Source organism: Podarcis gaigeae (assembly GCF_964106915.1).
Source record: "Podarcis gaigeae genome assembly, chromosome: 9".
Lineage (NCBI taxonomy): Eukaryota > Metazoa > Chordata > Lepidosauria > Squamata > Lacertidae > Podarcis > Podarcis gaigeae.
In genome coordinates this window covers 3,946,177-3,959,910 of record NC_139685.1, presented here as the reverse complement: position 1 = coordinate 3,959,910, position 13,734 = coordinate 3,946,177, and the positions used below count along the sequence as shown (strand labels likewise).

The window sequence follows — 13,734 nt, the reverse complement described above, 5'->3', positions numbered from 1 at the left end:
CAATGTCAAGCTGACCTCCAACTTTCCTTAGGCGTGCAGCATTTTGAAACCCCACCAAAGTCGCATCCCCCACCCCTGTGGCCCCTACTTTTTGCATTCTCCACCCCCCTCCCCCGGCTTTTATCGATTTTGCATTCTTCCCCTGGGCCTCTTCCACCTCGAGTCTGTTTCCTGCACGTACTCGCAGAGACCTCGCAAAAATGATTTTCCTTTGCAGATCTGTTTGCCCGCAACAAGCGCCGGAGAATGGTTGCACATTTTGGGAAATGTTGGGCAGCTGAAGCAAGCGAAACCAGCATTTCCCCCGGGACCAGATCACTTTATTTCAACGCCTGGCTTTCTCCTAACGTGTACCCGACACACTTGGAAAGTTCTCTGAGAGTCGCCAAGCTGCCCCGGGTTGCGAATGGGAAACAGAAGAGCTGCGTCTCCAGGGAATGTAAAGAAGGAAAGCCATCGCCATACGTGCTACATTAAGAATTATTGTTTTTTAATTGGTTTACAAGCTCTTATTACGAAAGCTCAGGTTCTGACTACTTTAGGGCACAATGCTGCCAGAGTCGAGCTCAAAGTTGCGTCCCGTTTCAGCGTGAGAAGTTGCTCTTTAGTTCCCCCATTGGAATCCGGATCACGCTCTAACTTTGTTGGCCTTTGTTACTTCTCTATTGGCCTTGTCATGAATTATCAATAATCAAAGACTCTCTTTGATTACTAATGATGCGTCCAGTTAATCATCTCTATAGTAATTTTTTTCTTTCACTGTGCTAGCAGGGGCTTCTGATGCAACGAATGAATACCGTGCTGGAAAGATCTATCTAGCATATAGCACCTATCCATGATGGGGGAAATGGCTGTCGCAAAACTGATTAAAAATAATTCATCTTTGATATAACATCATAGCTACGACAAAACTGACCTCATCTGATAAAATTGCCTAACAGGAAAACATTTGAAGGCCCATCATCTCAATATCGAAGCACCTAACTGCATATCCGAGGTGGGATTATACAGAAATAACATTAAATCGACCATTTGAAAACTACACAGGGAGAGAAAATGTTTGCAACCTAGAAAAAATGTTGCCCTCGACTGGAGGGGGAAATTAAACGGTTTCCATTAGTTTCTCCATGTTCGGGACAGATCTCGCCCCCTCCCCACCCGCCCCCCGCGCGCGATTGGTTCGTTTTGCAAAAGACGTTTCCCTCGGCGGAGTTTGACAGCCGGGTCCCTTCGCCGCTTACTCAGAAGTATGTCTCACTGAAGTTCAGCGAGTACAGGATCGTGAGCACAGCGAGCTGCAGTTAATAGTATTCTCGCGGAGCGAAAGGCAGCGAAGCCACGGCGCGGAGGCTCGGCTGGGAAAGGGTTAACGGGCAGCGCTGGTCCGGGACCCCCAACTCGCGCCCAGATCGCTTTGCCTGGAAAAAATTAACAACTTCTTCGGGCTGCCGTGAGAGCCAATCAGGCGGCTCCCGGGGCAGAGCCCTGCCCAATAGGAAAGGCCGGCCCGGGAGCTGTCACTCACGGGAGAGGAATGACAGCTGGGCTCGCATGAAAAAGGCCGAGGAGGGGAGAGGAAAGAAACAGAGGTGGAGGGGGAACGACGGGGAGGGCCTGCGGAGGGGGGACCGGAGCGCGAGGAGCCGCGCCGAGCGGGCGCGAGCACACCAGGCGGACCCGACGCCTGCCGGGCTCTTTATGGGAAGACTGCGCAGGACGCCCCGGGGCCCCGACGGCGCCGCTGCTGCTGCTGCTGCTGCTGCTGCAGCCCGAGGAGAGGCGATGCGCTCGCCCAGCTGAAGGAAGGCTTCCCTCTGGAGAAGGCGCCCTAGGAGCGGGCGAGGGGCGGGGGCCGGAGACCGATGGCGGTGCGCAGCAGCAGCACCCCTGCCCCGACGCCCTTCTCCATCCAGGCCATCCTCAACAAAAAGGAAGAGCGGAGTGCGCGAGGCTTCCTGCAAGGCCGACTGCAGCCCCCGCCGCCCGCAGGGGGCGCCTCCGCCAGCCCCGACGTGGCGCCCGCCTGCTGCTGGAGGCTCTTCGGCGACGAAGCCGCGGCGCTGGCCGCGGCGCTGCAGCAGCACCAGCCTGCCTCCGCCTTGGCCCCCGCGGCTTCCAGGGCTCCCGGACTCGCCGTCTGGGACTCCGACTCGGTCCTGAGCGAGGAGCCAGAGGGCGACAAGGAGGAGGAGGACGAGGACGACGAAGAGGACGACGACGAGGACGGCAGCAAATCGCCCGCGGCCTCTCGGAGGCCACGAGAAGGGCAGTCCTCTGGTTCCGGCGCCCGGTCGCTGTCGGAGGGCTCGGGCAGGGAGCCGCCGGGACAGGAGCTCCAGGAACGGTCCCCGGAGGGTCTCAGCGACATTGAGCTCTCAGCCCGAATCTCAGGTACGCAGAGATTACACGGGAGTCCCAGGGTGGAGTTTGCGCTTTTGAAATCCGGATTAAAATGGCCAACCCAAGGCGCTTTGCTCGCAGGAGCTGATTCCCGGAAATGCCAGTTCCGCGGCACCTATTAAGCACGAATTGGAATTGCAGGGCAGGGGCGGGGGGGGGGAGAATATCCACCCTAAATCATCGCGTGTTAACACAGAGAAACACGCACCCTCCGTGCGCCAAAGGAACGAATCTGCCCCACTGATCTGGAGACGCCAGTTAGCCTGTTAGGGCCGCTTTAGAGTTCCACTTTGAGCGAGAAGATCCCTGCCCTAGGAAACATGCTGTAGGGGGAACGATCCAACTACTATTTTAACGCTGCAGTCCTTTGCACACTTACACCTACATCTAAGGCCCACTGCAGTGCACTTAGATTTGGTCCCGAACGCACGCGCGTAAGAGTGCGCTGTTCGTCCCAATGGAGACGAATGGGAAGGAGAATTTAGCACTACTGACTGCGTCTCGCTCTCTCCTGCTGCTCATGGTGGACAAACTCGGGCTGAGGCCACAGAATTCTGGACCCTTCCAGCTTGCGGCCTAGGGAGTCGTGTTTTTTACTGCTTTCTCCATAAAAAGCGCCGTGCATGTCCTCAATCGGCGCGTAGAAGTTTTTACTGTAGCTCTCGTCCCGAAGGCTTAAGTGTATTTTTCGATTGCCTTTGTTTAAATAGTGCATCTCAATGTTACAAGCAGAGTCTATTGATGTTCAAGGCCACAACCTCCCTCCGCCCAAAAGAGAAAGAACTCTTTTAAAATATTAATTAAATGGGTCACGATCTTCAGGTCTCGCACCTTGCTACATTTTAAATGGAACCTTTCAGCGCCTTGGTTATTCAAAGCTTAGGGCCCATGCAAAGCGAGTTGCTTTTAAAACACTGGAGCATAAAGTTGCAGCTTATTTATTTTCGTTTTTGCTTTGCCCGTGTCTCTTGCAGTCCTGCAAACACACAGGCGCACACCAGCCTCGTAGTAATCTCCACTAAAATTACGGTTATGCGGACCCTTATAATCCCATCTTCCCGAACTCCACTCCCAACTTTATTATATAGAAATCTGTTTCTTTTTAATCCATAGTATTTCACTTAATTCGTCTACAGCACAACCCTAGGCAGAAATCCTAGAAAGAAATGGCTTCCCTTCAGTTCAGTGGTGTTAAGCGGGTACAGATAAGACTGCAGTATAGGCTAGACAGTGAGTCCATCACCCGCTGTTACTCCCAGTCCCCGCTCGCCATATTCTGTAGGCCCCGGACTTGGAGGCAGGCTGCGTGCAGGCCCTCCGTCCCAGAGAGCAACTGGCCTAGAGCCTCTTAGACTTTCGCTTGAAAACGGCGACTCTCCTCGTTTCCTCAACCCCGAGGCGGCTCCTCTGGACGCAGACTTCGGGATGCGATCCAAAAGGATGCGAATTTGGTGGCAAAATCCGGGGCGGGGAGTCCCACTGCCTGGTACCCACTTACATGGCGACCCGGTTCCTCGTCCACGTGCCAGGGAGGGGCCGTGCTATAGGGCGCCTTGCCTGCGGGGAGAAGCAGCATCTTCGGGGCAGAGCCATTACCGAGAGCCGCACCCCACCACCCCCCAAAAAGAAGAAGTCAATTTGTTCCTTCCGGCCTACTCGGGAAACCATGCAGAGGGCTGTTTTACTCCAGGGAGTTTCCCAGCCTTCAAGGGCGCTTGTTCGCCTGGTGGCCATTGCGGAAGAACCAAGGCTGGCAGGCCGGGCGAGGTCTGGGAGCAAAAAAAACCCGGGGGAATGGACGTCCAGGAACGGAGAAGAAGCAAGTTTATTTCAGCCTCGAGGGCGGGAATAATAGCCCTAAAAACAAGAGCAGTAGCCCCGCGATCCAGCCCAAGCTGCGGGCTTTCGAGCCTAGTCAGTTCTGAAGCAGAGTTGCGCGCATACTTCAGACTTTTGCGTGGAACTCCTGCGCTTAACCTCGCCGCCTTGCTTCCCGAATTTTTGTTTTCGTTTTTTTTAATGTAAGCTTTGAGATGCAGCTTTCATAAGGCAGGATCGTGCCTCTGAATGAGGATCCATTGCCACGGGGAGAAGGGGAGGGCAGCTGCCGCCGTAGTGGGAGAGCAAGCAAGTTATTTGCGGGAGGCGGCTAAAATCTCTTTTCAGTTGCGCGGTTCCAGGATTTCCAGTCACGTGAGCCGAATTAAATTTCATGTAAGGAATATTTTGGCCGGTCCGATCCACAACCTCATTAAGCCCTACGTAGTACTGAGCACGATTTTAAGATCAACGGAGCTCTAAATACTTCGGTTAATCCGTATTGAGACTCGCAAGGTCAACCAAAACAATAATTCAGCTGCAGCCATTGAAACCGCTTGTGTATTTTGCTCTCTGTCCTGGGGACGAGCCCACTAGTGCTGCTTACTCCCGTGTAAAACACAGACGCAGATCCTCCTAAATGCTTCTAGGCCCACCGCCGTTGCTTCGTTTTGGGTTTTCACGCCTGTGGCCGGATGTGGCGTGGCCTTGAGTGGGCTCGGCTCTCCGAAGCCTTTCCCTGCCTGGTTTGCCAACTGGGATCGCCGGGACTGGGGCTTCCCTCCTAACTCCGCAACAGTCCAGTTGCCGACTTTAATGCGTGAGTGGAAGAAAAAGGCTTTCGCCGCCCTGCACTGAACTCGATGGGTGTGTGTGTGGGGGGTGACCTCTATTTGGCGCTGTGCTGTAGGTGGATCCCGCCCACCCCAGCCCCGTTTTGAGTGCAGGGACGGAGGACAGGTATCTCACTGAGACTGGAATCAGGTGTCCCCTGGGAGGGACGGGCCATTTTGGTTTGGTCCCCCTCCCCGGGATTCCCGAAGGAGGCCTTCCTTCTTGCCTCCCCCTCCTCCTGGCTTTGCAGGCTCGCGGTTCGTCTGCAGGAGCCTCCATCCTAACTCCAGAGGCAGCACCAGATAAAACTATGGGCGCGGGGGGGGGCACAGAAGGGACAGAGTATATGTCTAGGTGTGAAGTTGCATCCCATATGTTAGGATCTCAAAGAAAAATAACTGCTTATTAATGACAAGACTCCAGCAATTGGGCGGGGGGCGAGTTTTTTTGGAGGTAGGGGAGGCGGCAGGGATGCATAGCCTCTGCCCGCCAGTTCTGCCCCTTCAAACGACGTCGTGGGTCCCTATCCTGCCTGGTTCCGATGTCCGCCTCCTTCCTGGATGAGCCAGGGACCCAGTGGCGTAGCGTGGGTTGTCAGCACCCGGGGCAAGGCGTAGCGTGGGTTGTCAGCACCCGGGGCAAGGCGTAGCGTGGGTTGTCAGCACCCGGGGCAATTTGTGCCCCCTAAACCCGTGGATTTGCGCCTTCTAACCCTAACCCCCAGATGTTGCGGCCGCCCCCCCTGCACCCCCCACGCTACGCTACTGCAGGGACCCGGCCCAACTCCGTGTCAGTATTTATATTCCGCTTTTTGACGACAAAGCAAACGCGGCTTGCCAGTTTGTGGCAAAACAAATTAAAATGCCGTCCGAACAGCGAAAAAAGGCAATCCAGCATAGAAGATAATGCGCTCGGCCAGAAAGCGTGTCTGAGGCGCAAGAGTCTCGAGAGCGGGTTCCCAAAGCCCCTCTGCGAGGTCGTGTGCCCCTTCGAGGTCCTTGTTCGAGCCCCGTCCAGCCTTCCTCCAGCCACTCTGCCGAGGGCCTCGTGACCGGCAGGCGAATCGCCCCCGACACGTTCCCGTTGCCCTCGGTGGGAAGGGAGGAGCCCCAGGCGGGTCCCGCCAGGCTTCCCCCGAAGCGCCAGGTCTGGCGGTGCTCCGCTTGGATCCTTATATAGGCTTGGGTGGTCTGTCGAAATGCCACGGGGTTTAATCCCAGGCCGAGTGAGTCTCGTATAGGATGCTCGCCTTAGGCTCTTTTCCCAAATGAAAGCCTGTTCCCTGAAAGCGGAAAGGGAGCCGCTGTCCGGAGACCGCCGCCCGCCTGCGACAGCCTTGCGTCCAGGCGGGCTTGTTTCTAAGCAAGTCTCTCGGGGTCAAGGGACGCAAGCTGTTTGAAATGGCATTTCCCCCTCTATTTACTGGGGTGCTGACAACCGACTGTGGTTTACGACGGCCGGCGGCCTTTGATCCGAATCGTGTTTCTTTCAGAGTCAAGCGTAATGTGGGATCCGAGGCGGGAAGGGTGGCAGCGAACCACAAAACACAGTCCTGGGCGTAGGGTGTTTCGAATGTCGCTCCGTCGCTGGTCCCAAGCAGAGGTGCCAGCGAAGGGGCGAAGTGGAGGCTCACTTCGAGCTCACTTCGAATCAAACGGACTTTGGCTCTCCATGCTTTCTGACTGTTTCTCAGAAGATTCTACATTTCTGGCCAACTCTGGTTCCAAACCCGGGTTACTATTGTGATTTACTCTCGAATGAGACTGGGTCACTGCGTGGGCATTTCAAAGGCACAAAGAAGAAGATTGGGTTGAGATATGCAAGGTTAAAAATGTGTGTGTGTGTGTGTGTGTGTGTGTTTCTGCGTGACACACATACGCGAGAAATTTGCTTTTCTCTGCCTCTCTCTGACAAACACCCCACCCCTTTGTGCCTCTCCAAATCCGAAACGTCGCCCCTGCGCCGGGTAATGCCAATGGGTGCGAACCTTTGAAAAGACGACAGAGGGATCCCCGCCGTGTGCGCTCCGGTTTGAGTCGGGTGTGGGTGGCGAGGGCATTTTGGGGGGTCCCCCAGCGCCCCGCCTCTTTCTGATTCTGGATTGTTTGTGCCTCCACCCTGTTTCCCTCAGATCGCAGTCATCCTGACGAGCTTGAGGAAGAGCAGAGCAACAGCAGAGGTGGCGGTAAGAGCTCCAAGGCCCCGTCGGAGGAAGACGAGGCGGCGGCGGCGGCGGCTGGGTCCGGCTCGGCCCCGATGGCCGCTTCGACGGCAGCTCCGAAGCCGCGAAAGAAGCGCTCCCGCGCGGCTTTTTCCCACGCGCAAGTCTTCGAGCTGGAGCGACGCTTCAACCACCAGCGCTACCTGTCCGGGCCCGAGCGCGCCGACCTGGCCGCGTCGCTCAAGCTCACCGAGACGCAGGTGAAGATCTGGTTCCAGAACCGGCGCTACAAGACCAAGCGGCGCCAGCTGGCCGCGGATCTGCTGTCCTCGGCGCCGGCCGCCAAGAAAGTGGCTGTCAAGGTGCTAGTCCGGGATGACCAGAGGCAGTATCACCCGGGCGAGGTCCTCCGGCCGCCGCCCCTCCTCTCCCTCCAGCCATCCTACTATTACCCCTATTATTGCCTACCGGGCTGGGCTCTCTCCGCCTGCGCCGCGGCCGCTGGGGCCACGCAGTGACCCACGCAGTGACTCCCTGCCCTCCATCCAGGCTGGATTAAGAGCCGTGGCTTCGGACTAAGGCAAATGGACGAGACCGGGAGGGCGGGTGGGCAGGCGGGGGGCGTGGAGCAGGGGCAGAGGAGAACTGCACCCTGACCCGCTGTCTCTGAACCCCAAAGAACATCATTCTTTCATCTGCCCCTCCCCCATGTCTTTTGGTCTTCCAGCGAAACTCCAGTGGAGCCTCCCCGACGGGGCTGGATGAATGTAAGGCAGCCTCCGCTCCACGCTTCCCTTTCTTCGAGGCGGCAAAAGGGTGAGGTTTTGCCCAACAAACACGCACCCCAGAACAGCGCAAATAAATCCAAACCTATTGTATGCCTCGGCGCAACCCCGCCGGAAGTTCTCCGGCGCGAACTGGCACCCTTGGGCAACGGAGGAGCCGCCGACTGTGAGTCCCCGCTGCCCATTCACTTCCATGGGCCTTGCGCTGGGTAACTTCCCGCTGGATCGCGCCCGGTTTCTTCGAGGCGATGATGGAGAGGATTTGGGAGAGTTGATATTTTAGCACTTTGCGGTTGTATTAAATTGTTGTTATTATGATAATTATTTTTATATTCAATGTGAATATTTTAGTCGGGCCTGAGGGGGTGGGGTGGGAACCCTCTAAAGGGAGTTTCAATACTATTCAGTGTCTTCTCTGTCTCTTCGCTGTCTCAGTTTCCCAGCAAACCTCGCTGTCATTCTCTCTGGTGGACGCCTGCATATTTGTGAATATTTGTTTGTTAATCCGTTCCCCTGTACCTATTATTTTTTTAATTTATAAAGTTCAGTTTAACTCCTGACTACTGTCTCCTTTTTCTACGGCTGGCCTTGATTCTCAGGCCCAGTTTAGTCGGACTTACCACCGAGTAAAATTAGTTAGAGGACCCTTTCCTGGGTGAATTCTGCTCGGTGCGATTCCTGTAAACGAAAAGTAACTTGACTTTATATGGGGGGGGGGTTAGCCCTGCTATGAATATAGTGAAACCTGTTTCCGAGTAAAAATAATAGTTTTCGGCTTCACTTTCCTTGTCTCGGAAGCAAACGTGTTTAATTTTGGATCGCTAAGAAGTTCGGCCCATGACAATGTGGCCTTTAGCCCGTATCTGCTTGAAAGCTAATCTGTAGGTGCTCAACGAAGTTTGGTTCGGGTCCATTAGGTGTAGAATCCGACCTACCTCTCCCCACAGTGAAGTTCGTCTTTCCTGGGTTGTGGACCATTCAACGAATGCCTCCACATCGCCTGCCGCTGTGACTCCATTTCCATTCTCCATAGCAAAGTCAACGGCAGTTGCAATCTCTTCATACACAAGGCCCACCCTACTTCTGTGACGGCACTGTGTGTGTGTGTGTGTGTGTTCTGTTTTAACTGTGCTCTGCTTTAACTGTTTTTAATTCTAAAATTTAAATCGTTGTAACTCTCCCTGGCATCTGCTGGTGAAGGGCGGGCAATAAATTTAATAATAATCTTAAACCATTCCCTGCAAACCTTTGGGTAAGAGCACTTATGAAAAGAGGATGGGCTGCCCAAGCCTCTGTGCATCCTTGCTTTTGAAACCAGGTGCCACCCTCAAGGTTTCTTGCATGTAGAGATTGCGAGATTTTATATACAGCATAGCTTTAGATTCCTAAGCTGCTTCCTCTTCCTCCCACTGTACACACACACAGACACGAGTGGGCTGCGTTTCTCCCGAGGTTAACTAGCTTTGAAAGGTTTCTTTTCGCATCTCGGCTCACAATAGCTAAAGGAGTCGCGAGAAAATGGGCAGACTCCGATCGAGGACGCAACGCACGTCTACACAAATAACTGGGTGGCGGAAATGTGTCCTATGGACACCTGAGAGAACTTGTGCTTGAGATCAACTGAGCAACTGGGGCCAAAGGGCAGCTATTTGGGTTTTGCCTATTAGCTTCGGGGAAGCGCCGAGGTGTCCCACACGTTGGCCCAGCAGGGGCTAACCTAGGGGGGCTTGATAAGGAATTCATGGCCATTTAAACAGTGAGGCGATTGTACCGGGTTTCTTTCTTTCTTGTGGAAGCCCTTTGACGCCTTGATTGGATGCTGCTTTTCTTAGCACAAGGGGATGTATTAATAAGTACATAACAAGTACCATCCTCTGTGGGTGCGTGTGGGCGTAGGTGTGCCATTCCCTCCCCCCGTGTGTGTGTGTGTACACACCCAACCACCCTTGAAGAGTCACTTGGTGGGAAGCTTCCAGCTTTTGAACGAGTCTCCCTCCAAGTTCCTGCTCCGGCCCCATCAATGCTGAGTTTCTCTCCTCCAAAATTAAGCACCAGGGGAATGCATTTGCGGGGAGAGCGCGGCCGGCTCGCGCAGAGGGATTGTTGTGCCCGCAACTGAGCCGGTGATCGGACGCTTTAGTTGCGCGCGAAGGCGCCCATGACAGAGCCCTGGATGTCTCCAACCCCAGGGCGTCAGACTTCGGAGCATAAGGATTCCCACTGCCATTTATCACAAGAGGTTTCAGATCCACCAGATCCACCGCAAGAGCGGACTTCACCCCTTACCTTCTGGTCCAAAATCCTTAGGGCTGCAAGCTTTAAGTGGGAAAATAACCAGCTAGCTGCGCAATCCTATGCGTGTTTCCTCGGAAGAAAATCCTATTGAGTTTATGGTTCCAGTCCTAATTCCTGCGCGCACCGAATGCGGATAAATCCCCTTGAGCTCGGTGTGGATTACTTAGCCGAACATACACGAGGGATTAGGCCAGAAAGCTGTATCTGATTTATCGAGGAGAGATGGGTTTAATCGCAGAAGGGAATTTCAATCCGTGCTGCTGCGAGTTAAGGGCAGGAATGTTGGTTTTTTGAGCTATGTTTCGCCCGAAGTACTGGTGACTTATAAGGAATGGGACGGGGAAAGTAAATAATATTTTAACCAGTTAGAGGCAACTTTGTTGATCATATCCTCAGTTATCTTGTAATTCCTCTAATATATAAGAAAGTTACCTACTTTGAACTTTTGGTAAGATAACTACCATATAAATCGGTGAAAGGGCAGGGGACTAAACATGATGCGATAGGCTCTGGAATGCATTGCCTTGTCTAAGAGCTGCTATCCATACTTTCACGTTGATCTGCTGCGGCCGAGGCGCGTGTCCGTTTGCGGAGAACCGCACTCAGGACGGGGACCATTTTATCAGGCAGCCTGCTGTGTTCTTATCAGAATACACCGCGCAGAGGTTCCAGAAAAAGCATTTGGCAAGATCTGCCTTGTGTTGGCCACAGAGGGGAACCGTAAAATCGTGAGAAGGCGGCAGTCTAAATCCGCCTGTGAGGCCAACGGCCTTTTGCACTAAAAAGAGAAAACAATGTTCCGCTCTCCATCTTTATCTGCGCTCTTTCTCCAGTGGCGTCGAGGAGGCAAAACGGGGAGGCTCCAAGCAGCGTTCTTGAGATGCAAATAAATCATTAAGAGTCGTGAAATCGGCGCAATTAAGTCCTGTTACGCTTTCGGCCCCTGTTAAGGCAGTGATCCTGATAACCGCTCAAGATCATTCAGCCGAGGGGAACTTTCTTCCATGTAAGCACGGGTGGCCAGGGCTGGACAGGGCAGTGGCCGGGGAAGTCTCGCCAGTCCAGATCTGTTATCTACGGACTGCTGGGAGCCGCCGACCTCCTGGAGCGGAAAGAGTTGGCTCTGGAGCACAGGGAAGGGGGATCGGGGTTCATAGCCAAGTAAATGGGGTTCACCTAACTACTGAGCGGCTCCATACACCCCGCCTCCTTTGGCTTTTCCCCTTTTCTTTCCTTAATGCTGCGTTTTCCTTCCCGGACTTCCACCAGGCTGGCAGGAGAGTCGGTCGAGGCGGGGCCTTCTTGGTGAGAGGCAGCGTTTGTCTTGGGGCGCCGAGGAAGGGGGGGGGGGATTCTCTTCTTTCCACTGGATTTGCTTTCAGGCCGAATTTTGCCACTCCCCATCGAGGAAACCTTCAGAGGGACAACCCTGTGGATCTGTTTGTAGGCAAAGGTGGGGGCGATTTGTGTTTTGACTCCCCCAGGGCCCCAGCTTGACTCCTTCTCTCGGGCATTCGGAGCTCTGGCCGAAGGAAGAGCAAGCTTTGTAGGCCTCCGGGAGAGGAGGGGAGCCACGATTGCCCTTGAACACCGCCCCCCCCCCGCCCCGCAAAAAAAGCAACCGGTCCCGCGCTCCTTTCATTTGTTCTAAGGTGTTGCACAGGTTAAGAAGGGTCTGCTGCCATGGGCACGATCCAGCCGCAAAGAAGCACATTTAAATCCTCTCGGCTTCTTTTCCACGAGGAAGGCTGAAGACAGCGTTTGTCTTATTGAAGCCCGCGCGCGTGTGTGTAATAAACCCTGTATTGAAAGGGTCATGTTTACTCCGTCTTTCAACTGCTAATAATAGTTAACTCCCATCACAGTCACTAGTGACATTTACAGCTCGATCCAGGTCCCAATTAAACCGAATAGTTCATTAAAAGCCTTATTTATTTATTACCGAGTCAAACAAGTTACATTCATTCCGATTTAAAAACAACCGCCGCCACCAAAGCGCTACCTCTGAGTCATCTTTTTTTTAAAAAAAAGCAAATTCTTACTTTTCTGTTAAAAAACAACAACCACCAACTCATATGCTTTATAATACTCTGAACTCAGGAAACAGGAGCAGCAACATCCTGTGGCATATTTTGATTTATTCCTCGCCAAGTACGATTGGGTCTCACGGAGCCGTTTTCTTGCATATGAAAGGTGTGTCTCCAAGCCCCCTAAATGAGGACAAGGCCCCTTCCGCCCCCTGGATTTGAATGGAGTCTGGGTTGCATCGTAAGACTTTGGGGTTCGACCCATTTGTCTGAGGATATATTTGTGCGGGGGAGGCTAACACTTATTTGACAACGCCATAAAGGGTTAGAAATTATGGTAAGGAGAAAGAGAGAAAGAGAGCAGATACTACGTATTTATTTCCCCTCTTGAAGGGGCTGCCTTGGAGATTAGAACGCGGCTCTAAACCCCACCAGACATAACAAAGAAAGAGGCTACGGTGTTATTTATTTGTCATTCCGTTTCCATCCCACCTTTCCTCCAAGGGCTCAAGCCGGCTCGCGCGATTCTCCCCCCTCTCCTCTTTCTCCTCACAACGACCCTGCGAGGTAGGTTAGGCTGAGAGACAGGGGCCGAGTGGGATGAAAGCCCTGGTTTTCCAGCTCCTAGTCCAGCCCTCGAGTCCCTCTTCAGAGGCTGCGGAAGAAGGCAGGCGCCCCCCCCCCCCCTGAAGAAGCAAGGAAGCCCTTCTCCGTCGCCTGCGCTCGCTGCCTGGGCCTTTCCGGTGGCATCTGCCCAGCCGCTGTGGGAGGCCGAATGCTGGGCTTGGTGAACCCTTGGTCTGATCCAGCAGCGAGGGCCTTCTCACCTTCTTAGGGGGTCTCACACACATGTTTTTCCTTCCAGCGAAGCGTGCAGGGATCGCAGTTTTGACCTGTCTCGAGAACGCCGAGGCCTCTCTGGTCGTTTTCGCAGAAGCAGGTCTCTTCCAAGGCAGGAACAGAGGGCGAAGGAAGGGAGCCCGAGGGGCCCGTCCGCCCATCCGACGGCGGCTGCCCTTCCTTCCGTCCTGGGCGCTGGCTGGGAAACGCGGAGCCAATAAACGGTAGGCAGGCGCTTACCCGAGAGCGCCAAGAGAAGGGCGGGCCGCCTCCAGGCCAGTTGATTATTGAGGAATTTCTGGTGCAGCATCAGGCTCGCATCAAAATTCGCATATTATTATGAGTAATAAACACATTGGCATATGATGATTTATATAAGCATATTGCGATTATGAAACAAAAAAAACTGAAGCTCATATTTATTGTTCAGCTAAACAGAAGGAGACGACCTTTGATTCGTAGCTATTTCACTGGGGCTTCCGGATGAATCACCTGCTTATGATGGAGGTCCCAAATATTAGTATTTTCCTGCATATCTCTGGCTTTTCCTGCTTCGTGTAAGCCACACACGGCA

At 53.8% G+C, this 13,734-nt stretch overlaps 1 protein-coding gene across 2 annotated transcripts; it reads left to right on the top strand.

The window, feature by feature from the left end:
- The first annotated feature begins 656 nt into the window (after positions 1 to 656).
- Positions 657 to 8,322, top strand: NKX3-2 (NK3 homeobox 2). 2 transcript variants are annotated; one of them, XM_083757213.1, is made up of 3 exons: positions 657 to 2,391; positions 7,184 to 7,473; positions 7,941 to 8,322. In XM_083757213.1, exons 1-3 carry the CDS (start codon positions 1,863 to 1,865, stop codon positions 8,031 to 8,033), a joined length of 912 nt encoding a protein of 303 aa, XP_083613339.1. In that variant the 5' UTR covers positions 657 to 1,862; the 3' UTR covers positions 8,034 to 8,322. The 2 variants fall into 2 exon arrangements, with proteins under 2 accessions (XP_083613339.1, XP_083613338.1); XM_083757212.1 differs by having other exon boundaries at positions 7,184 to 8,322.
- The last annotated feature ends 5,412 nt before the right edge of the window (positions 8,323 to 13,734 follow it).

Coding starts and splice junctions, on each gene's coding strand:
- NKX3-2 (XM_083757212.1), top strand. CDS start 1,863: ATGGCGGTGCGCAGCAGCAGCACCCCTGCCCCGACGCCCTTCTCCATC. Junction 2,392..7,183: donor GCTCTCAGCCCGAATCTCAG/GTACGCAGAGAT, acceptor TGTTTCCCTCAG/ATCGCAGTCATCCTGACGAG.